Source organism: Alosa sapidissima, chromosome 1 (assembly GCF_018492685.1).
Source record: "Alosa sapidissima isolate fAloSap1 chromosome 1, fAloSap1.pri, whole genome shotgun sequence".
Lineage (NCBI taxonomy): Eukaryota > Metazoa > Chordata > Actinopteri > Clupeiformes > Clupeidae > Alosa > Alosa sapidissima.
This window is the reverse complement of record NC_055957.1, coordinates 48,853,105-48,877,625: the sequence shown is the minus strand read 5'-3', so window position 1 is coordinate 48,877,625 and position 24,521 is coordinate 48,853,105. Positions and strand designations below refer to the sequence as shown.

The following is a 24,521-nucleotide window of genomic DNA, read 5'->3' as shown; positions in this document are numbered from 1 at the left end:
CAGAAAAATCAATATTGAATTGGCAACTTTTTGTTAAAAAAAAAAAATTGTAATATAGAATTGTGAGATCTCTGACCATTTGGACCCCACGGATGTATGAATTTATGTCGGTCAAGTTGTTAGTGAACAGTAATTAAAGCAAAGATCTTCAGTTTAGGTCATACTCTTGGGGTTAAATGTGGACTTTGAGTTGGTCCTGTCGGCCTACAAATCAGGTTATACCATGCAAACTCAGGATTCTGTGTTGTGTGGTATTTTAATATTTGCCCAGTTGTTCCATGTAAACTGATTGCCATTGTGGCCTTTTACATTGGACTCCCACAGTGTAGGAAATGAGAACTTTAATATTAGCACATGCTGGTCTCTGATATTATGGCTAGAAATTGACTTGTATTGGGGAGGCTAATGGGACAAATCAATGGAAGAGGTAGGCTAGTAGAACAAATCATGGTTTGTTATGGAAGGGGCATCAGTAAGAGGAAAAAAAGTGCCAATATGTGTGGTCACTGCTGTGTTCAATTCAAATGGAAGGGAAATGTTTTTTTTTTTTTCTTCAATGTCTGCATTGGAGAATCCGGTCAGTGTCTTAAAGTGGTGCACTATCAGTCTAAACACATAACCCTGTGATGGACATCACAAGCCTTGATCAATGGAGAGTGATGTTAAGAAGTTGACCCCTGGGTTGAGGCCTGTCCCTGTGGAGAAGTGACATTCGGACAGCCTGCTGACTGAGTGCTGATGGTGGGGTTCTTTACCTCGGTCCGTTCTCTCTTGCGCCTGCCATGTTAGTTTTTCTACCCGACTATTGAACTTTTGAAAGCACTTTGTGTTTGGCCCATCCTATATTTGCTGGTATGAAAGAAAGTTCAGTATGAAGGAAATGGTTTTCAGCGTATGGGTTTGTGCATTCTAATAGTTGTGCTGACCTATTTTTTTTTTTTCAGTTTCAGTTTTCAGTTTCTTGCCTAATCATCACATTAGACTTTTCAAAGAAAGTGAAATCCCATCAGACCTGTGTACGGTTTGTTTTATGGCAAGGTGTGGTAGTCCATTTAACTGTGCGTGTGTGTGCGCTTCTCTATACTGTATGTGTGTGTGGCCTTTGAGGCTGCTTGTGGCTGGTTGTTGGAGTGCTTTGTTGTGCTGTGCTGTGGGCAGTAGGGAGCTGAGGCTGAGGGTGCAGATGCTGCAGGTAATTGAGGGAGAGGAGATCACAAGAGGATTAGGTCAGATGCTGCTGGGGACGCTGGATGAGAGCAGACTGTGGGGCTTACCTCACAGCAGTGTACCGCCACTCCCTGACAGCTGTGTGTGTGTGTGGTGTGTGTGATTAGGAAGGAATGGATGGAACTGAGCAGTTGCTGATTGATCTATCCACTGGAAATTCAGTCTTTCTTACTGAAGTAGATTTCATAGGCATCCATAGTGAGGCCGTTCGTTTATTCATTCATTCATTTATTTATTTATTATTTAGCCTCGATATGGATGTAAATGCATGAAATCTACTTCAGTGAGACAGACCGAGATTCTAGTGGATAGATCCATCAGCCACCACTCTGTTCCCTTCATTCCTTCCCAATGACACACACATACACACACGCAGTGCGTGCGCATGCACACACACACAAAAGGGGGGGCAGTACTTTCGCCATTTGCCTTTATGCATTGTACTTGTCTTTCTGACATGTACAGCCTGGGCTATTGAGTATGGCTGTGGGAATGAACCCCTCTTTAAAAGCCTCGATTTGGAAGGAGCCTGAGTGGTAAGAAGAGAGCTGAATAACTAGGTCACTTTTCCTCTGGATATGACTTAAAAACCCACCCTTCACAACACCACTTAAAAGTAAGGGCCTTTTGATCACATGCTATGGTACATTTCTACACTCCATCCTGTACATATGAGTTACATTTCTCATAGCATTTGAATCTTTTGATTCTACATGAATGTTAATGGGCACGGGGCAAATAAATGCATACATCAGTGACGTGGGAGCAGCGCCAGGCGACTGGTTGGTGTGAGGCGCCGCAGTGAGGCGCTTGGTATGCCTCTGGAGGCGGCACGCTGGAACCTCTGAGGGGGTTTTGGACACCTGGAGGGGGGCTGGAGGGGGGCCCAGGCATTACTGCATTGAAACCTCTGCCATCTTTCTTTCTTTCTTTCTTCTTTCTTTCTTTCTTTCTTTCTTTCTCTCTCTCTGACATGGGGGCGGGTGTGTGTGGGGGGTGTGTTGCTGCTGCGGTACTAAAACTGTCGCTGTGCTGCACTGACCTTGTTAGCAGCAGGCTCAATAATGGAGTGTTGGAAAAACGAGAGCAGCAGTGTTGACCCAGCTAAGCGCCCTAACTGGTGTCGTCTCTGAGGGGTTCCGATGTTGTGTTGTGTCTCAACTTTTAATGCTTCCAGTTTGTTTGTTTACCACTGTTTTAGAGAAGCCTTTCAGCAAGGGGCTGGGTTATCACATTGCACAAGTCATTTAGAGCTTGCTTTATTCCTGTTGTAAAGTTGACAGTGTGTGTGCAAGTGACTGCATGTAAGTACTCAATTTAATTAGTGTTAAGATAAACAAACAAACAAACAAACAAACAAACAAACAAACAAACAAACAAACAAACAAACCAGTGTAGGAGTAATCTGGGGTGATAATTCTGTTTCAAAATCTTCATTTTGATGTCTGTAATTAGTCTTAAGTCCTGAAAGGAGGTGATGAAAGTGCCTGTGGGAAAGAAAGGAAGGAAGAAAGAAAGAAAGGAACAAAAAAAGAGGGGGAAATATCAAAATGAGCTAGAAGTTACATTTCACATATATATCCAGAGAAAACCTTTCGTAACCGTGCATTATTAACACATGTCTTTGGTAACATGGTTTGTTCCCAGTGCGTCTTGCTCTGTATGGGTGATGAGTTTGGCAGTGATGAACCTGTGGATGCTGCAGGTTGATTGGTCTACCGACGGCTTGATTATGCAATAGGTCCTGCTGTAGCTTGCCCTGCACAGTTATGTCATAAATCCTTTGGTAATTGCTTCTTTCATTTTGTCCTGTTTAAATGTAATCTGACGGCAGGGATGGTTATGACACAGACACAGACACAGACTGCTCTCCATTATTTGCTGGGTTCATTCAGAAATGTAATTTCAACCACTGACCGGCTCTGTGTCCAGTTAAACTCTTGAAGGTTTGGAGATATTCATGTGTCTTCGGTCCTGCAAATAAATTGGCCAAATTTGTGTAAGTGGAAAAAGCTTGTTTAAATCCCATTCAATGTTTTTTTTTTTTTGATAATTTCCTGTGCTTTTCTAAACATACTTAATTACATTTCCATGGCCTTTCAAAAACCTACAGTCATGGAAAAGTTTTGAAATGCCAATGAAAATGTGAGACAGAGAGAGACCACCAGGGAGAGAGACAGACTTCCACAGACTGCCACCTACTTGTCTGATGAAGTCATACACAGACTTTAAGACGACAAATGTAAATGTGATTTGTGACCCTCTTTCACTTCCCAGAAAGCATTACTGTCTTTACTTGGACACAGGCACAACACTCTTAACTGCACTGGCATGCTGTCTGCATAGGCACACTTACACAACTGCAAAAGTCATTAGCGTTGGGTCGTTGTGTTGGTGACGGAAGTACCTCATTACAGGAGCCCCTCTAGTAGCAATGCTTGACCACCAGCAGCACAGAGGAAGCGATGACCCTGTAGCCACCAACCCTGTGTGGGGAAACAGGGAAGAGGGTTATTGATCTGATACTTCTGCTGGTGCTGGACCTCACTCACATACACTCGCTTTTCTCTCAGGGGTCTTGCACACAAACACAAACATGCTGAAACACAAACATGTGTGTCTCTGTGTGTGTGTGTGTGTGGACACTGAGTATTACCTGACCCTTAGCTTTACTTCACCGCTTGTGTCATAGGATGCAAAGTGAAAACCTTTGATTTTACATCACTGTGTGTGTGTGTGTGGCGATGAGATGAACTCGTCTTCTCGCTGAATACAGAAGTGCTGTGCCGTGCAGCACTGCAGTGGGGGTTTGAGGGAGGCCGTTTTCACATGCAGGCGACGAGGGCGATGGGGAAGAAGAGGTTTTGGGCTGGGTGATGCAAACTCCAGTGTAGGCGTCCTCAGCCAGTGTGCCATGAGAGCATGAGCAGTCCCATTCTGAATGGTGTCAGCCACAGCATCTAGAGCACAGATGCACTCAAGTGGTCGTACAGGACATGTCATGCTTGTGACTCCAGGCAAGCGTCTTTGCCATTTTGTACACGAGCCTGATTTCGCTCTTCTCTATTGGGTCATATATGTTACAGACCCCAGCCTCTACACACACACACACACACACACACACGTGCACGTGTGCCGAGTTCCACTGGGGTGTGTGTTGTGCACGGAGCGCCGTTCCTCTGCCTGATCATCATTTCAGGTTCTTAATTGGTTTCTTTGCAGGGGTAGCTTTTGAACTGACTAGCATGGCGCTAAATGGACCCAGTTGCGTGCAGTGGCGGAGATTGTTAAGTCCCTCAACTGTTTTGAGGCTAAAAATAGATGGGAGCAGTCGCGCTGGGACATGCTAGCTCGTTTAGAAAGCATTTCGCCAGATAGACCGCCGGGGTGCATTCAAACACCATCCTTTTGTCATTCTCATCCCATGAAAGGGAAGGTGTTACATCGTGCTCTGGCTTTGTCTTTGGCCTCTAGAGATGACCGGCTCCTGTGACTCCACGGCGAAGGATTTGCGTGATGAAAAGAGAATGACTCTCTGGGTCTCCTCTCTTCAGTCAGTTTGGCCCGTGCAGTATTTATGGAGCTGCTGGTAGGCCTTTCCCAGCTAATGTGTGATACGCAGAGAAGCATTAAGGCAGAGATGAGTGCTCATGTGAAGCAATGCTCTCCATTTCTCCGCTGCTCTGCTGGTGGCTGCACTTAATGCACACAGCAAGCTCTCACTAATGGCAATAGAGCTGTGCGTTGATACTGAAGGTTCCCTCAAATCAGATTTAACAAAGGTGTTTGTTTGTTTGTTTGTTTGTTTGTTAGTTTATCTATATCTTTATTTAGTTTACAAGTGACTGGTGTTTGGATGTGGATTTTGTGCATTGCCCTAGTTTCAGCGATATGTCTGTAAAATGTGCCAGAGGAAGAAAACTGATGCGCCAACACACTAGTTAATAACCAGTGGTCCCTAACCATGGATTCAGTAATGTAGTTGCAATGTGGGAATCAGTATTTTTATTCAGTGGTGGTCCTGGGGTTACATAATTAGTCAATATGGTGAAAACCCCTGCTCCAACACAATCACAAAGGTCCTGTCTGACCAGCCCACAGGGTCTGGTGTTGATCTTGTCGTCAGCCTGTATTCATACAAGTGAATTGCCTCACTTTTACAGGGGCAGAGGCCATAGGGCTGTATGCGGTCTTCCACTGCAGTCATTCCAAAGGTACCACAGCGGCTTTTCCAGTTCATGCTTCTTTCTCTCTCCTCTTCTTTTCTCCTCAGCCCTGGAGAGAAAGATGTCCATGCGGCAGAGCAGAGACGAGCTGATCAAGAGGGGAGTGCTGAAGGAGATCTTCGAGAAAGGTGCGTCTAGTCGCCGCATTCAGAAGCTCACTGCTCCACAAAAGCCTGTAGAGAACCTGAGACCATTTTCATGGAGTTAAGTGTCTGTGTGTCTGTGTGTGTGATCGGTGACTCATAGGAAGGAACCAAATGAGTGGAGTGATTTCATGGGCATTAGTCACATGTAGATGGGAAGGTATGGAGGGCTAGAAACAGCCAAATAAGAACTGAGGGACTATGTACTTACAATCCATTTCAGTTCACTAACTAATAAAGAGGTGAATTGGTATGGTGAATAGAATTGGTTGTTCTAAATAGCTCCTCATGTTTAGATCGCTTGATTCTTTTGGCAGTAAGTCAGGAGAAAAACTTAGACCTCAGTTATCCATAAATAATCCTATAAAATGTCTTATATCCATATAAAATGCAAACAGGCACAGAATGCACTTTGAAAATAATCCTGCAACATGGGAATCAATGTTGTTTAATATAATATAATATAATATAATATAATATAATATAATATAATATAATATATCATAACATGTCAATGGGGACCAAAAGTGTATCCTTGTCAGGTTAATGGGGCTAAAGACTTACCACATTTCATGTGCTCCGGTGTTTCGGTATCGTGGACAAAAAATGGGGGTAAAAAACCCTCTGGTGTATGACGGCACTGTGCTAGTGGTAGCTGTGCTCATAGTAATAGGAGCGCTAATAGTGAAATGGTTTGGCATGTGCTGTTCACGGAATTACATACTGAAGGTAGTGAGCACATTGGGATCATGTAGCCCAATAGATGCATGACTGAATATTTGTTGTTGTGTAACCTTAGCCTCTCATGATGTGAATGTATTCTGTGATGTTTCACAGTCTTTGTTATTTAATGACTACTATTTCTCCTGATCGATCCCAATCAATCCCATTCCTACCAGTGCCAATGTTGGCTAGTATCTGCAGGTTGTGCGGGTGAGTTTCTCCTGCTCCACTTTTTTAAAAACTAGACAGACGGGTTCAAATCAATCCCTCCCCCCCAGAGTGTGACCTTCGCCATGCACTGTCATGACGACCATGAATCTATGGGAGATGGATGTTTTCCTGGAAGGCCAGTATTGCAGAAGGGGACATAATGAAAATGCTGTTTGTGCTTCCTTCTGACTCATTCTGTCAGTTAAAGCCTGATTTATGCTCTCCTCTTCCTACGAAAATAGATATGTCCATTTCAAACGTTGATCTCTTTAGTCTGTAATGTGCGAAAGACTGATGAAATGAGCATAGACTACGGATGGAAGACTGTCTGTATCCATATCCGTTTTTTAATAAATGAGCCTTTACTGATGAGGATTAATCAATTGTTCTGTGTGGTTTTTTTTTTTACTGTAATATGTTTTATTTTCTCTCCTTTTTGGGTAGCCTTCAAAAACTGTGTTAATCTTGCATCTGATTGGCTGTAGAGGCTTAATCAGCTTATGGACTTACTTGAGCTCATAGTAGCAGGACAAAATTTGAGAACTCCGCTTGAAAGCACCCATTTAACAGAGCAGCCCCGTGGATAAAGTTGCCTGACCCTAAATATTATAAGAACTAATATTAGACTCAGATGTGTTTAGTTGGAGGGCACAATGGTCTCTGCATGAAGCAGCTGATGCACTGAAGCTGGCAGAAAACTGGGGTCCACAGTTCTGGCCTTTCATACTGTTCCCTCTGCATCTTCTTTACTGAACATTTACATAGAAAAGAACACTCTGAACGATGCATCAACAAAGCAACCAGTGAGAAGATGGTCACATCTGAAAGATGCCCTGAAAGAATGCAACCTAAAAGGAAGAACACTTGTAGCTGAAAAGGTTTTAGGGTTTGTGCAATTCATCTACACTTAGCCATCACTCACACAGGGAAACGGCAGGGCACATTCCTGTGACTAGGAGCAGGTGTGTCTAACCCTCTCCCTAAGGCGGGGAGCTCATATTGGCTACTACGGCCGATATATTGGTTACTGTACAGTTGAAGAGGTCAGCACTGGAGCCATCTGTCAGATATCAGCTCTGAGTGATTTGAGTGGCCTTGGTGTTAGACAGCTCTTCTGGTACAAATACACACACACACAAGGAGTGGGCACCAGATGGATAGCAGCTTGTGTGACCATCTCCTCTTTCTCTGTTACATCAGGACTCCACAGTCCCCCTTAACAAAAAGAGATGAGGGTACAACCTGTGCCGCAGGCAGGCTCAGTGCCTCGCATGTTAGATGGCCACAGGACAGTGGTGTATGGCCACAGGGCATCTATGTGCTGTCCAGACAGGCACAGGGGCAGTAAGTCAGCGCACAGACCTGGGCCAAGTCCAAGTCATGGCCTGTCCTAATGTCCCTCAGGAAAGTTTCTCACTGCACTACACTGCCAATGAAATCGGGGCTGCCCTTGTTTACATTTGGTCTTTAGGGATTGAACTTATTGACCAAATAAATCCACAGTACTGACCAGCTTCTGGAATGATGTAATATCCCCGTCTATGTAAGAGGGCATGTTATCCAAGACTTTTGATGTGGGTGCAGCATCTGGCCAGGCTGTCATAGAGTACAAGTTTGTACAGTATAGTCGACACTGTGCTGGCTGATGTACCCTTGGCTAAGGACATCTGGTTAGCGGTGGAAATGCGAATTATGTGCAGGGAATTTGAATGGGGCCAATTTTCCTCAGGCATTGTCTTCTACCCTTACCGTCCTCCGCGGGGATTCTATCTGCTCTTTACCAGCTTGTCAAGTTAATTACGCTGGAAAAAAAGATCATCAACATCAAAAGGACACCACTTAATGAACTAATGTTGCAAATGGGACTTTTTTTTTCCCCCTCCCTCCTACCCTTTCAAAATGTCTTTGTGATGATGACACAGCCAAAAGCTCGCTAATGGACTTTGTTTTGCGTCAGCAAGTGATCTGATCACACATTGTTTTTTTTTTTTCAGTGGACCAACCGTAAAGTTCGCCGTTCTGCCGAGATGACATTAAGTAACCAACTTAAAACACTTGCACTGTAGTTGACATTAAAATGCAGAGTATGACTACATGCAGTGTTATGTCAACGTGTTGAATGGCTGAATTGAAGGACCATTATCCTTCTCACAAGGCTTGTGTCTTCAAATGAATCAACTTAAAAAACTGGCATTCTTCCTCACTGAACTTACCTTGACATAACATACTAAAGGAACAAATCTGTAGTTCAAACTCATGAGGACTCATTCAAAGACTACTTGATTTGTTTAGATGAGTACACGAATCCACCCCGTGTATCTGAAGTGTTAATGTGCTTAATTGACTTGCTGCATCAGTAATGGGTTCACTGGTTTGTCCTAACTTGGTTTGTTCAGGTCCCAGTCAGAATGCAGAATCGGACTGCATTCTGCCTCTGTGTCTCTACCATTCCCAGTCTTTGGCTGGAAGTGCATCCTCATTGTAGTGGGTTTGATTATTCTAATCTATTCTTTGTTCTAATGTATTCTGAAGTGTTTTTCAACATCTCAGATTGAAAATGTTGTTTTTTGTTGTTGTTGTTGTTGCATTGCAGCCAGCATCGACTTCCGGCCATCAATGGAAGGCAGCGTGTGCCCTCAGGACTCACTGAAGCAGACCGTGATCCTGCCTCCCAAGAAGTCTGTGGCCTTCACAGGTGACGTTCAGGACACGCCACCTAAGCCCCCGCTGTTCCACAAGCAGCCCCCGGCGCTCCCCCCGAAGCCCTTCTCCCGGCTGCCCAATCACAACACAGGTGAGCTTATCCTTGAGGAGAGGAGGGAGGAGGGGGGGTGGGAATTGGCTTGTGAAATGGGGGAATTGTTTAACGTGGTGGTGCCCAATCCCCTCAACGAGATTTCTGTCATCCCCTGGACAAAGGGAAAGTGGATTCCAGGGTAGTGCCAGCTGGGCTCCTTCAGGAGTGCCTGTCCACAGAGATCTGGGCCGCGGGCCAGTACCAGGGAGAGAAGCTAGGGCCGCTGGGGCAGGGCTTTCTGACTTTAAAGGTCTCTAGGTGAAGGTCCTTGTTAACCCAGCTTGGCCCTGTTGTTTGAATGGCCACGTTTGTGAAAAGAACAACAGAAAATACAAATTTCCGTCACATTGAAATGACTCTTTTCTTTGCATTGTCACATAATCTTGTTGAAATGTAATGAGCTGGTGGAGCAGCTCTCTCTCTCTCTCTCTCTCTCTCCTCTCTCTCTTCTCTCTCTCTCTCTCTCTCTCTCTCTCTCTCTCTCTCTCTCTCTCTCTCTCTCTCTCTCTCTCTCTCTCTCCTCTCTCTCTCTCCTCTCTCTCTCTCTCTCTCTCACTCTCTCTCTCTCCTCTCTCCTCTCTCTCTCTCTCTCTCTCTCTCTCCTTTTTGTGTGTGAGATCATGGGGGCTGCAGATGGTCTCTTTGTGAAATGAAATGAGCTGGTGGAGCAGGTCTCTCTCTCTCTCTCTCTCTCTCTCTCTCTCCTCTCTCTCTCTCTCCTCTCTCTCTCTCTCTCCTTCTCTCCTTCTCTCCTTTTTGTGTGTGAGATCATGGGGGCTGCAGATGGTCTCTTTCAGATTAGTCTAATTAAATCCTACTTTAGCCAGGTCAGCAGGACTGCCTCTTCCTTTTCTACTACTCTCTCTTACTCGCCCCCTCTCTTTGTCATAAATTATATTATAGGGTGAAATAATACAATATGACGTTGTCCACACCTATTTTGGCCTTCCTTTACCTTTTGAATTCATTTACTGCTCTGGTATCCAGTAAATGCATATTGGCTCTATCCAGTAAGTGTACTCTGTATTCTGATGTATTCTGCTTGTTTTTTTGTGACTCCCTTCTCTGCTGTTTAAGAGGTCAGCCTTCATTTATGGATATGACTCAGGCTTGACACACACAGCTAATGTCCTTGCCCCTGCATCAGGCGGTAACCGTGCAAAACATCAGATGGGTGCAGTTTAGAACATCCATCTGGTATGGCAGACATGAAGTTGAAGCAGTTCAATGATACTTATGTACTTATATATAGGAGCTATTGCTGTTTAATTGCTTGTATAGAGATCTCTGTTTACTCAGATGAAACTGATATATTCAGACTTCTCTCGTAGATTATAGTGATTTACCTATTTTCAAACAATTTTTCAAATCTGCAACACTCTCAAATGCATCCTAAAACTGTGTGTGTGTGTGCACTGACGCCGGCTGTTGGCGCAGTGAGGACATGCTTTCTCCCGGCAGACTGGCACCATGCCAGCGGGCTCTGATCCATAGATTAGCCGGGCATAATGAATCCGGTTAGGTCGGTAGATCTTGGGAGCGGATGGGCACACGTGTGGCTCCCCGGCCCGTCGCCCTGTGGGCTGCTTGCAGGGCCAGTGGCCTCTCCCCAACTTGACACCTGTGTCGCCTGCCCTTCCATCATGCTTAGCCCGTCTTGGCCGATCATGAGACACCTTGGCAGATATGACAAGCGGCCTTGCTGCACATGAGGTCCGGCTTAATGGGCGTCTTTGGACGTTCTTATGTTTAGCTCTGATAAGTAGTGTATGTGCTTATAACCCACACCCCCCCCCCCCCCACCCCCTTTTGAGTGTGCTTCATGAAGTTTTACAAACTAACTACCATACCAACATCCATTGAGGCAACAAATCTTAAAAATATATACATACAAAATATTATTATTACTATTGTTATAGTGTACATTTTTAATTTATGTTAAAATAAGAGCAGTTAAAACAGTACGGTCAAATTTGACCGCGAACAGTAAATTAGGGGGGTAGCAACGAACAGTGTTTAAAGGTTAATGGATTTATCTGACTGTTTAATTTATCTGACCGTGCTTGTCCATCTGTCCCATTTGCTGCCCTGCTCCAGACTCTTGCCACCCCTCGAAGATGTCCTGTATGGTGGGCAAGCTCTCTCCTCCTCTACCTCCCAAAAAGGTGATGATCTGCGTCCCTCCTGGAGGACTGGACTCTTCCTCCTCGTCCATGCCCCTCACCACGTTCACCCAAAGAAAATGCCCCCCGCAGGGCCTGTCCCAACACCACGCCACCATGGGCTGCCACCCGCACCAGCACCCATTCTCCGGGCACCCGTACTCGCACCAGCTGCAGTATGGCACCATGCCCGCCGGGCTGCACCCACCCAGTCGCATCATCGAGGAGCTCAACAAGACGCTGGCGTTCACCATGCAGCGGCTAGAGAAGTGAGCAGAAGTGTGTGTGTGTGTGTGTGTGTGTGCACGCTTCACTCAAACAATCCCATTAATGCATCATCTTATTTGCACTAAAATCAGTGGGAAGGAATTGTCCTCTATATTGGCTGATGACAGTCTGGGGAAATCAAACCATAGTCTTCTCTTGTTTTGGTGGTGGCAGCAATCATTTTTAATGCTTTGCGTTCGGACACAGGTGTTTGAGGGCATTGGCTATCTCAGTGTTTGAGTGTCAGGGGAATTGGTATCGCGCGTGTTTTATAATGGGCATCCCAGAGCTAGGCACGCTGGCCCGTACTCCACGGCAGAGCACTCCCTGAGCCGTAATGGGGTCAGGCTCGTGAGGAGGACGTGACCTAGCTTCCTGCACCCCTCTATGGGAATGGCCAGCCCACTTCAGCTGAGCGGCGTATGAAGGTGAGGCGCATGCAACCAGGGCCACTCCTAGGATAGGTGTGAGATTGCCGATGGAGGCGTGTGTGGAACACATCTGGCTTCATCTCATAGCAAACCTCTTTGGCACAGTCCCATTGAGTAGGATGAATGTCTTCCTTACTAGATGACATACTTACACCACCTGGTCCAACCCCACAAAGCCCTATCCCTCACACACAGCTTGTGAGTCATCAGTGCATCAGTGCACTGTACCACTGTGCATGCTTTTGATGCAATTTCCTGTAATGGATGTAATCAGTTGCTAGAAAGAATGATCTCAAGTGAATTGTAAGTAATTGTAAGTATATAGAGCCTAGTATCACTTCAGTGTTTCAGCAGTGCAGCTGTAACATAAATACTGTATGTTGTTACCTTTAAACCAGATCTCTTCATTTTATTTATTTACTAAAGACTAAACTACATACCTGCTTTCAGTGTATTCATTTGTGTTACTTTGGAAGTGGGAAGTATGGGTATGCATGCAGTGTAATGACATGTACTTTGTCCTCTCTGTAATAGTTTTAGCCTATGTAGTGAGAACATTGCGTTCGGGACAATCCTTCATTAATAGCTTCCTGTCTGTTATTGCAAATCTGTGATTTTGACGAGTTTGGTTTAAGAGACCTGGATGTCTTGTGCCTAATCCTGACTAAGATGAATTGCTAGTTGATGCAAATGTCAATCTCTGCCTTCCCCTTCGTAGCTCCGGACTGCACGTCGGTCAGTGCGGTCTGCTGGAAAGCCGGCAGGTACCCACCGTGGTCATCGACTGCGAGGACGACAAGGAAAACATGCCAAACGAGTCAGACTACGAGGACCTGCCCAGCATGTACAAAGATGAGGATGATGAGGACGACGATGAAGAAGATGATGATGAGGAAGACGATGACGACGACACCCTCTTCACAAGTAAGCCACGCTCACCAGTCAACCACTGTTCCCAGATCAGATGAGCCCAGATTCGGAGGTGCCATAACTCCACTTATGACTGTCTGTCCTCCTCTGATCTGGGGCTCAGGCTCCCGGTCATCCACACTGCCCAGACGTGTGTGTGTGTGTGTGTGTGTGTGTGGAGAGGAAGTTTCCCCTGCCGCTGACTGCCCGGGGCTGTGACGTGTCTCTCGTAGGTTCCCTGGCACGGAAGGTGCTGAGGAAAGACTCACTGGCCATCAAGCTGAGTAACCGGCCGTCCAAGAGGGAGCTGGAGGAGAAGAACATCCTGCCCATGCAGACGGACGAGGAGCGGCTCGAGTCCAGACAGCAGATTGGCACCCGTCTTACGCGGTACGACCCCCCCTGCCCCCACACGCACATACACACTCTCACTGACACATGTATTCACACACACACACACTTACACTCTTTCTCTCACTCTCTCCCTCACACATGCACATAGACACAGTCTCAATCAAATTGATATTCACATGGACACTAATGCTGGCAAACGAAGTCCACACCCACACAGCTGTGTCATATCAAACAAACACAAAAACACATATTTCAAACACGCCCTCATGCATGTACATATACATGTGTACACACACACACACACACACACACACACACAGACAGACAGACAAGACTGAAATAGTCAGATGCTGTGACTTTGTGTGTGACCATCATGCCAGGTGTTGCTCCTCTTCCAGCAGACACTAGCTGTGTTGAGCGATCAGTTGAAATGCTGATACATTAGCATGACTTTCTGTAGTAGCTTTAAGTTCACTTCCCAAGATGTGTGTTTCTTTGGGCATTCATTTTGACTGTTCAGGGAGAATTCAGTGTCACGCTCTGTTTGGTTTGATTGAATTGGGTTTGCCAGCCAAATGTTTGTGAGAGAGGGTGGCTGTTTTTTTTTAAGCTGTAGCTTCTAATCCTGTTAGCACTTGCTATGTCAAGCTCCTTCGCATACAGTGCACCATTCTAAATTTAGGTCGAAGAATTCCTGAGTGCGATGTTGCTTGTGGTACACACATAGATACACAGACTCACACTAAATGCCAACCAACCCAACAAACAAACAGCCAAACATTCCTTCCTGTCTATTGTGCCCACATTTGATGGGTGAGGAGGTGGAGACTGAGTGTTGCCCACCAGCTGAACTACCCAGCAGCAGCAGCAGAAGTTGGTGGATGTTGGGGGCTGCCTGCCTGCTTGCCTGCCTGCCTCTAGCTAAGATGCTGCTGAGTGTATCCAGTGTGTGATAATGGCGCTAGAGAACTGAGCCTCCTCATGGCTTAGATCTCCCCCAGTAAGCTGATAGGCTTTGATGTCTCCATTCAGCATGCGCGTCACTCACTTTCTCTGTGTCCTGGCTGAATTAGCCATGCCGACGGCCGAGATGACTGCCGCAACTAAGCGTCAGCCTGAGAGACACACACACACACACACACACACACACACACACACAAACAGAGCCATAGGCACGAGCAGCAAAGAGCGGTACCCAAAACCCAACTGACCTAGTTTCCAGAATGGTGCAGCAGATCCCTCCCACTCGTTCGGCTTTCTTTCTTTCTTTCTTGCTCTCTTTCTGTTTTTACCTCCTGCACTCGTTTCCCGTCTCATACAAGAATAATAGTTGTCCGTTTAGTTTAGTCAATTCAAAGCTACTGTAGTACTTTCATAGAGCTGAATCATTCTATGAGCACATGTATTCTAAAGGTGTCTGCCGCCCCTAAAAAGACTGCAGTGTCTTTTTGTAAAGATCGTATCACCTCATTGAATTCATTTTGTTTTGTAATTATGTTATGTACTTTATGTGGTTTGCTACGTCAGTCCTTTTTGATTTTATCATTGTATGCATTTGTGGAGGAGATCCCAGGGTTTATGCTTTGGACTGAAAACGAGGGAAGACGTGAGGGCAAAGATGGATGTCTTTATCCACACAAGCCCATTGCTTTGGCCAAATTTGAACCAGATATACCATGCGTAAAAATATATTAAATCTTATCCATTTTGGTGGGATCAAAATGTGATGTTCCAAGTGTGTGGTTGAAAAACAGATCTCTCCACATGGTAGATTTGTCTGCCTGTGGCACTCTTTATAAAGACCAGGCTGAGTCTGTCCATCTCTCATTCTTACTTTCTTGTTGAGTACCTTTTAGGGAGTGCACTTTAAAATTCAGGCTGCTAAGCTTCCTTACCCAGCATTAAGGAGTCTGACCCCTCTAGGTGAGATTGCAGTGGTTTGATAAGCCGCCATTGTCTCGCTTTTGTGCATCAAAAGCACATTTACGTTCATTGTCCCTTTCCTCAGTCGGAGGACAAGACAAATTGTTCAAATGATAAAAAAAAGCCGCCTTGTGTAACTCCTGTCCTTTTATGTAACATCATTACGGCCCAGCACACCCTGGCTGAAAGTCTTTGTGCGCCAGGAAATGCATTGTGTAATGACCGGTGAGAATGACTAGGTTTGAGATGGACTGGCAGAAGCGCACGCTCAGCCCGAGTGAGCCAGCAGGTCAGCGGAGGGCTCAATCCGCTGAGATCAGCTGGACGGGTCTGAGATGGCGGTGACGTGTCGGGCGTGGCGTGGCGTGATGTGATGTGCTATGATGTGGTGTCTTTGGTGCGTTTGGATGGAGCTGGGCCTGGAGCAGAGGAGACTCGGGGACATTCAGCTGACAGGGCAGAACAAGGCTGGGCTGGGCTGGGCGATCTCGGGCTCAGACGCTGACCTGCTCTCAGTGCGCTAGAGGGTTTGTTTTTGATACCAGAACCTTTATTCACCCCCCCCCCCCCAACATATGATGAGTCTCAACAATTTGCCTTGCGCTCTTTTTTTTTTTCTTGCCTTCTTTGTGCCGTTTTCTCTTCCTTATAGCCTTTTTGTCTTTCAGTTTCGGTTTTGTCTTATTTCTTTGTTCTCCTCTGTCTCTCTCTTTTTCTCTCACTGTCTTTGTGCTTGCTTTCACTCCCCATTGCCTGCAATTAGTTCCTCAAAGCCCTTTCTCATGTCTTGTCGGTTGCGGAGGAACCAGTGCAGAGGGTCTTCCTCCAATGACTGCACAAAGACGTACTGACAGCCTGTACAATTTGTCCAATAACCAATTTTTCACACACACACACACAGACACACACAGACACACACACACAGACACAGACACACACACACACACACAGAGACACACACACACAGACAAATTGCCGGAGACTTTAATGAAGCTTTCAAAAGCTAGGATCAGATTGTCCTTACTCTCCATGCCTCTCAATGGACTGCAGAGAGCCAGCCTGGCAAGTATTTATTTTGCCGAAGCTCCTCCATCTTCAACTGTCACCCCTTGTCTGTCAGTGTCACTTAGATAACAGCACTTGGTTCAGAGCCAAGTCTGAGAACAAGCGTCAGGAGCGGGCAATAAATATGGGACAACAGAATCTTTTGTCATTCAAGGAAAAACACAAACAATATCCACATGCTTGTTTGTACAGCAAAAAGTAAAAAAGGTGATGTTGCTGTGTGTGTGTGTCTGTGTGTGTGCTACAGTAGGTTTGATTGTTGTTTTGATTTGTGCTTTTGCAGGAGGTTGAGTCAGAGGCCCACTGCAGAGGAGCTGGAGCAGAGAAATATTCTTAAGCGTGAGTGTTCAGTGTACATCGTGTATATATTACATTACATTACATTACATTACATATATACCATAACTAAGAGCGCTTTCATACCGGATCGTTGAATTGGAACGTGGAGCGTTTCCCCCAAAGATCGGTTTGCTTAGGTATATGTGAAAGCGGCAATCTCTCTCTGTTTCCGAACAAAACAAACGGACCGAAACCGCCAGGAAGAGGTGATCTCGGCTCGTTTCCAATCGAACTCTAGAGCGGTTCGTTTTTTTAATTCGGGAAACAAAATAGGTATGAAAGCGCCCTAACACATGCACAAATACACACAGAAATGTTGTCAACTTAACTCTTGGCAGATGAAAGGGTTCTGGGTTAGGTAGTTAGCAAGCATCTCTCTCCCTTTGGTGTTTGGGAGGTGAGTGAGTGTGGCTCATTAGAAGAGGAGGATCCGTCAGGGCCACAGAAGGAGGTCTGGCTGCAGAAGGCGGCGATGCCAGGATGAATCAGGATGCAGTGCCAGACAGCCACAGACACACTCTCAGGCAGTCTCATCCCACTCAGCGCACAAGAAGTTGCTAGGCACCCATGATGAAATGGAAAAGGTTGCCTGTGTGTGTTTTAACACACACACATACACTATGCACATATATGTATGTGTGCACTAGTGGTTGAAAGTAACAAGTAGAATAGTATAGTACATAATACAACATAAGTTATTTGAATATGGATATGGGTAATGTAGATTAAACCAGTGGTATCTAAACTTTTGATTTCTGACATTTTACAAAAGCAGTGTGTTGAGGTATGACCCACACAGACTGGCGATATAGTTGAATCTGCGATATAGTTGAATCTGTGGTAAAGTAACACTCCAAGTGGCTGCTTGTTGCTGTTGTGGATCTTCAGTCAGCAGCTAGTATCACCAGGAGTATCAGCGTCAGAATCTCTCCCATGTTGCCATTATAAACCGCTCTGAGGGCTTATTTAAATGCCATTATGATTGGAATCAGGTCACGTACGGTGTTCTCCTTTTACCACTAGACAGCAGCGGATTACAGATGGGACTTAATATCCTGAGAGTAAAAGAGAACTCCAAAGCCAGTTGTGTGGCTTTAAAAAAGAGGAAGTAGTTTACTTTTAGAACAGTACAATCTGTGCTCTGAGCTTCCTGTGACTGGCCGTCTCATACATATTTCTATGGTCGGTGCACTCTCCTTGGATGGCAGAGATTGGCAGTGGTTTGGACATGTTTTCTAGGAACTTTGTCAGGCTTCATCTTTTGGTTAAAAATCTCCTTTAAAGGCTTGCAATTTGTAGTGGCAAACTGAACTCTAATCCTTCATTATTTAAAAAGGAGATGTTCCACAGACCACACGGGAATAGACAGAACTACAGGAGAGGCTTGTGCTGTTCTCATTAAAACAAATACAGAGTTGTCCTAATGAAGCAGACAGGCAGGTGAGACTGTGACCAGTACGAGGGCTTCCTCATAAAGTGTGAAAATGTGGGACATCATCATTATCGCTGGCGTCGCCGTCAGCGCTGTCCAGACCTTGCCTGGCATTCTGCTGTGCGCCCCCGTGCCGATGAGCTGTCCCGGCAGCCACCACTGCCCACTCAACATGTGGGGACTCCTTCCACATCTGACCTCTCTCTCTCTCTCTCTCTCTCTCTCTCTCTCTCTCTCTCTCTCTCTCTCTCTCTCTCTCTCTCTCTCTCTCTCTCTCTCTCTCTCTCTCTCTCTCTCTCTCTCTCTCTCTCTCTCTCTCTCTCTCTCTCTCTCTGCCACACAGCCCGCAATGAGCTAGAGGAGCTGGAGGAAAAGAGGGAGCTCAAGCGTAGGCTGTCGCGGAAGGTGAGATATGAACCACTCTCTGCTTCTTATTAACCGCACTTGTGCTCCACTGTCCCAGAGGGCCGTGTGTCTGTGTGTCATGTGAGGGCCGTTGGTTTTGTTCCTTGCAGCACGTGGGGAGCATACACACTAGACCAGGGGGTTGGGACAAATAAGGGAGTAGACCTCTCCCTGATCCACTGTGGCAGCCCGTGTGCAGGGAAGGGAGGGAAAATGGTGTACATGTCCCTGACATTATGGCATCCTTCCTGACACACACGCATAAACACAGATCCAGGCGTTTGTTATGAACTATTTGGAGAAATGGTGGGAAAGCCTTGTTGACTTGCCACTGAAGTGCACCTAAATGGATTTCAGAAAATACACACACACACTTACTTACTTACTGACTATTTATTTATTTATTTATTTATTTATTTATTTATTTAGAGAAAATCACTTTTGTGTATGAAAAGTGCATGTTGCCAATTTGGTGAAGCTCCCCTTCCTAGTCCCATTGTTGGAGTTTTAGATGTATAGTTACAGTATAACAGTATAGTTATAATATACTATAATAGTTAGATGTACAACTTGCTTGAGCCTTCCTGGTGCAGAAAGCTTTCAGGTTTAGGACTGAAGCTCACTGACACAAGTTGGATGAGTGAAGTGTGGTGGTCTCCCAGATGTGTGTGTGATCCAGTGCAGCTCACTGGCTTGTTTCTCTCTCCCAGCTGAGCCAGAGGCCCACGGTGGAGGAGCTGAGGCAGGCCAAGATCCTCATCTGCTTCTGCGACTACGTGGAGGTGGCCGACGCCCAGGACTACGACAGACGGGCCGACAAGCCCTGGACACGGCTCACTGCAGCCGATAAGGTGAGCGCTGGGGAGAGGGGACTGACTCGGGGTCGAGTAGGGCAGGACGGGGTCGAGTAGGGCAGGACTGGGTCGAGTAGGGAACATGCAAAGGCTCTCTGACCGCTCGCCTGGTTAGACATGTTTATCAGCCCTGTTCAGATTTCAGTTTGTAAAGCGTGAATCCACAGGGAGACTGGAAATGGTGAGAACGATCAAGTTTGTTGCGTGCCTTCACACATTTCTGCAATAACTAAATGTGTTAACATTATGTAATATCTTCAATTATTGTGAAGAGTGCATGCAGCTTGCATGGAGGGGGGGACGAGCCTAGCCAAACACATCTGTTTTGTTCTTGGTTTATTTTTTCATTGTTTCATTACACTAGAGCCTAGGAGCACAGACAAATATAAACACAACTGTATAGCTTAGTCACACATGATCTCCTTCAGGAGCATCCAATGGCATTGGTAGTTGTCTTTTCGCCAGCACGTTGGATTAGCGCCTCACTGAGCACCCCCTCTATGGCGATATAATGTTGCTGACACCCATGATGTGGTTAGTGTATTTTTATTTATTTTCTCCTGATGTGTTAGGATGAGTGCCTCCTTCAACTGCGTCTCAGGCTTTGCTCTCCTCCTCTTGTGTGTGTAGTTTTCTTCCTTCTCACAGAAAGCAAAAACAACGGCAAGTGCTCCAGGCATTTTCAGCTCATTGAGTCGTGGCTCAGATTTTTTTTAACGAGCATATTTGTTTTTGTGCCCCCACCCCCATCCTACCCCGCTCGGTGATGCAGTCAGGGTTTAAAGGGACACCAGGCAACGTTTTCGTGTTAATTAATCATCTTCGTAAGTCGGTATATGGTTAAATGACTCATTTATCTCAAGACTCAAATATCCCACTTGCAAGTTCGGTGTATCCTACCCGCCGACTGAAGCAGGATCAGTTTAAAGCACAGAGGCAGGCTAACAAAACGCTAGAGATTGTTGCAAACGTGTGTATAATGGTAGAGCCGGCGAAGAAGCAGCGAAAACCCTTGACTGAAGACGCAAAGAAAAGGAAAAGAGCTTCAGACCGAGCGAGGGGGAGTTTCGTAGAGAAAAAGCATCAGGCTTGCCTGGTGTCCCTTTAAGCAGGGACTAGGTCTACTACCCCCAGAGCTGGCCACGTCTGGGGTCAGCACCTGAGACACATGTGGTGTGACGGTGCGTTGCGTAACAGCTGTGTTGCATAAAACCGGAGGAGGAAGTTGGGGACAGGCAGAGCCCCAGGGCTACAAGTCACTTTGTCCTGCACTACGCTGATGATGTCCTGCTCCTTTCCAGGAGGGGGGGGGGGGGGGGGGCTGGTGTGTTTGGAAATACAGATAATATTATTTTCATTATTTTCATATATCATTGTTTTTTTCCAGTAGGTCTAATACAGTAGTTTTGGTTATCTATAGTACCAGTCAAAAGTGGTACTATAGATAACAATCAATGCATCAATGCGTTCGTATCTTCATCTTCATTATAATTATTTTATTATTTTATAATGAAGGTTAATTTTTACTTAGCATTATGCAGTTGAGTAGTAAGCAGAAAGAGTGTAAACAGAGCTACTTTTTTAATATTTTAGATTCTTCGAAATAGACATATTTTGCTCAGCCTCTCAACCAACTTCATGTCATCACCTGGAATGGGTTTCCAACAGTCTTGAAGGAGTTCCCATACGTTTTAATCACATTAGTTACTTTTCTTTCACTTTTCATTTTGTTCAAAAAACATTTAAATTGGCTTTAAAAATGCCAATAGAATGCAAAACTGTCAGGTAGCTAAACAGGGAATAATAAACATAATTATTTCCGAAGGCCTTTGAGTTCTTTGGCATTTTTCTACTGTGTGCGTGTGTGTGAGATATTTATAGTACTACATACACGTGCAGCTCTACATGTTGAGATATTTTTGGACCATTTAGAGGTTAACAAGGAGGTGCCGTTTCCTTTTGATGTCGTGCTTTAAAACTTAATCCATTCAGCTGCACATAACAGGCCCACTACTCTCAGCATGGGGAAGTAGTGCAGGGTCCATTTGAACCGGTGTTTTTGTGTTCCTGCATGGGGTTGGGGAGAGGGGGGTGTTTGAGGAGATGGACCAGGAGAAAGAGAGGAGTCTGACTATTAAATGGAGTATGTCATGAATCATGTAGGTCCAGTGGATGCAGGAAGAGGATGGATGGATGGCCGGCTCTCTGCTCTGCTCTGTAAAGAGTGTGTGCACAGTGGAGTGACTCCATCTTGTGTTGAGTGCTCATCACCTGTCTATAGCTCTACTCTCTCTGACTGAAGTGCTCTGTTGATCTGTTGCAGGCAGCCATAAGGAAAGAACTCAATGACTTCAAGAGTAATGAAATGGAGGTGCATGAATCAAGCCGCCATCTAACCAGGTAAAACCATTTGGAGTTTATGCAGCCCCATTCATAGGGTTTTTGAGTTTTTGTCTTATATTAGAAGTGTGCATGTCCCTCATTCTGCAGACCAGCAAAATGGCACAACAGTTGTTAGTAAGTTCTTATAAGGAATCAGACATACTGTATGACAATATATTAATGCCAGTGGCAATCTATTAATTGCCACTCAGCTCTGTAGAAGGGAGCTGCAGAATTTATGAATTTTAATTTATCATGCCTCTTGAATGTGTCTTTTCCCCTCTGGTCAAACTGATACTGGTGCACTTGCATTGTGTGCAGAATGTATGCATGCATCTAATAATGGTGAGGTCTTGGAAATGGTGCTCCGTGTTTGTTTATTTGCGTGTTGCTGAAGCTGCTGTTCTGTAATTTGCTTGCAGGTTTCACAGACCGTAGAACACCACTGTCTTGGGAGCTGTGCCTAGCGGGGTACTACTCTCCTCTCTCTGAGAACCATAAGTGCTGGACGGTTCAAACGGTGCCCGCATCTACAAAAAGGCCATGCGTTTTTTTTTCAAATGCCTTTGCAGATCCCTGAGACTCGGACGGTACTGTCCACCTTTGTCCATGGAGACTGTTTATCTTTTTTTTTCACTTATGCCAAGACAAGTCATCCCAGATATGGCATACACACACACACCCACCCCAAACCTGACCCAGCCCATCACGTTTCCCTGGGCTCTCAGGCAGGAGCCTAGGGGGCTGTGGACTGCAGAGGAACTGGGATGGGATCTCATGTGGACACCTGTTCCCTTTTGCTATTGAATGACACAATGCTGATGGCTCATATTCAACACTTTTTTTGTTTGTTTGTTTGTTTGTTGTTTTTGTTTTTGTTTTGTTTAATTTTGTTTTGTCATTCATGTGATTGTCACACTACCCTCAGGGGTGAACACTGAACCCATCCACTGAACCCACTTGACCCTTAGACTGTTTGGCTGGGCACGGTCAGTGCAACCATGTGTCCAGACCCTGTACTAGTTTTTGTTGGAGGTCTGGACATCATAGACTCTTGTGCAATATACCTAATTTCATGTGTAATATCAACCTCTGGTGGCCAATGTATGCTATTGCCCATGTAGTCATTTGCTCCCCTCTTTCCTACTGACAATGTGGACATACTCTGCTAACTGTGAATTCTTGAGTGCCAACTCTGCACTCGCTTTTACTTGTATATTGTGTTTATATTAAGGTCTTAATAAGATATTTTAAATAACTTTCTCTGGCATTATTCTGTATGTCTGTATACAAATGGTATTTGTCAGGGGTCATTTAACAAAGCAGAATTGCTCACAGAGTTCTATTTAAGGACTTGTGGAATTTTTATCATTATATTTTAAGTTATTATTTTTTTAAAGTGGCACTTCTTTTTTCGGCCAGCGGCTGAGGTTTATGGAGGGCGTCACAGATATATCTGTGAAGAAGCGCATGAGTCTAAGCAGTGCTGGCTATCCAGGGATTTTTTTATTCATATTATCAGTGTTTCATTTTTTTTCTCATTAATGGTGTAAAGAATCCTGCCTAGCACTCAGACCTTTCATGAAATGCAGAGATGCACTGCACTCTACGGCCTATCATTCATTCTCGATGCTATTAGGAAGAGCAATACTCATTGTATTAGCAAGCATTTCTGTTATCTTTTATCTTTTTGCAACAGACCTTATGGTCAAAAACAGTTTGAAAACATTGAAGTTTTTTTTTGTTTGTTTTTTGGAAGGGGGGGTGGGGGGTAGAGACATTTTTAAATGCTTGCTGTCTCACTGTTCCTTGCATTAGTGTTATTTGCAATATAAACTTTGGATTTGTTTTCCATGTCTAGCAATAGGTTAGGAGAGGAAGAGGATTAGGACTGTAGGTGCAGAGTACACCAATGACGCATCCTCTATCCCCTGAACGAAAGCTCATTGATCAGTTAGAGCAGCTAGTTTGAGTAAATTCAATGTTCTTTGCATGGGAAGATGCATAGTGAATCAGGCTCTCATCTGATGCTCAACCCAAAATAATTTTGAATCCAACAACATAATGGCACCAAATTGAATAGGCTACATTTCTTTTTTCCTATACCAAAACAAGTCCTGCACAATGAGCTAAACTTGATTGTAGCTTACAAAAATGGTAACCAAATCTTTGAGAAGACCTGATGATTATGAAGCTATCCTTCATTTTTGTGATCAATGGTTCCAAAATCAAAGTGGTTGGGACTTGGGTTTGTTATGACTGTCATTTTGTTGGATTAAGGAATGTGAATTCAGCAATAAATAGTAATTTGTCACATGTACAGAGAATGACTGGACTTTGGTAGTGTTTTTTCCTACTTCCCATATCTCAACGCCACAGTACATAACAGCAGGGTGTTTACAGTTACAACACTTTAAAACAGAAGCATCCAAGTTGCAGCACTTGATGGCTTTAGTTACATAAAACTGCCTACATGGTCATGTTTTACTATAGGACCATCATTAAAATAAAGAGCATGCTGGATCATTTCAGCTAAGACACTAGACTTGTCATTACCATTTTGCCATCTAGGAAGAAATGGGGTGTAAAGTTCTGACTGAAAGGGCACACATGAGGATTGAGTGGACTCACAATGAGCTACACAGATAATGAAATTATCAGTTGATGCTTTT

At 44.9% G+C, this 24,521-nt stretch overlaps 1 protein-coding gene across 3 annotated transcripts in view; it reads left to right on the top strand.

Moving 5' to 3' along the window:
- Window positions 1-24,176, top strand: part of LOC121704754 (phosphatase and actin regulator 1-like) — a 57,019-nt gene extending 32,843 nt beyond the window's left edge. For all 3 annotated transcript variants that reach the window (XM_042085216.1, XM_042085225.1, XM_042085208.1), the window contains 10 exons: window positions 5,501-5,581; window positions 9,123-9,323; window positions 11,424-11,757; window positions 12,905-13,110; window positions 13,329-13,485; window positions 16,721-16,776; window positions 18,552-18,613; window positions 19,324-19,464; window positions 21,791-21,867; window positions 22,272-24,176. In XM_042085216.1, the coding sequence (XP_041941150.1) occupies window positions 5,501-5,581; window positions 9,123-9,323; window positions 11,424-11,757; window positions 12,905-13,110; window positions 13,329-13,485; window positions 16,721-16,776; window positions 18,552-18,613; window positions 19,324-19,464; window positions 21,791-21,867; window positions 22,272-22,287 (1,331 nt within the window). In that variant the 3' untranslated portion in view covers window positions 22,288-24,176. The remainder of the gene's footprint in view (window positions 1-5,500; window positions 5,582-9,122; window positions 9,324-11,423; window positions 11,758-12,904; window positions 13,111-13,328; window positions 13,486-16,720; window positions 16,777-18,551; window positions 18,614-19,323; window positions 19,465-21,790; window positions 21,868-22,271) is intronic.
- The last annotated feature ends 345 nt before the right edge of the window (window positions 24,177-24,521 follow it).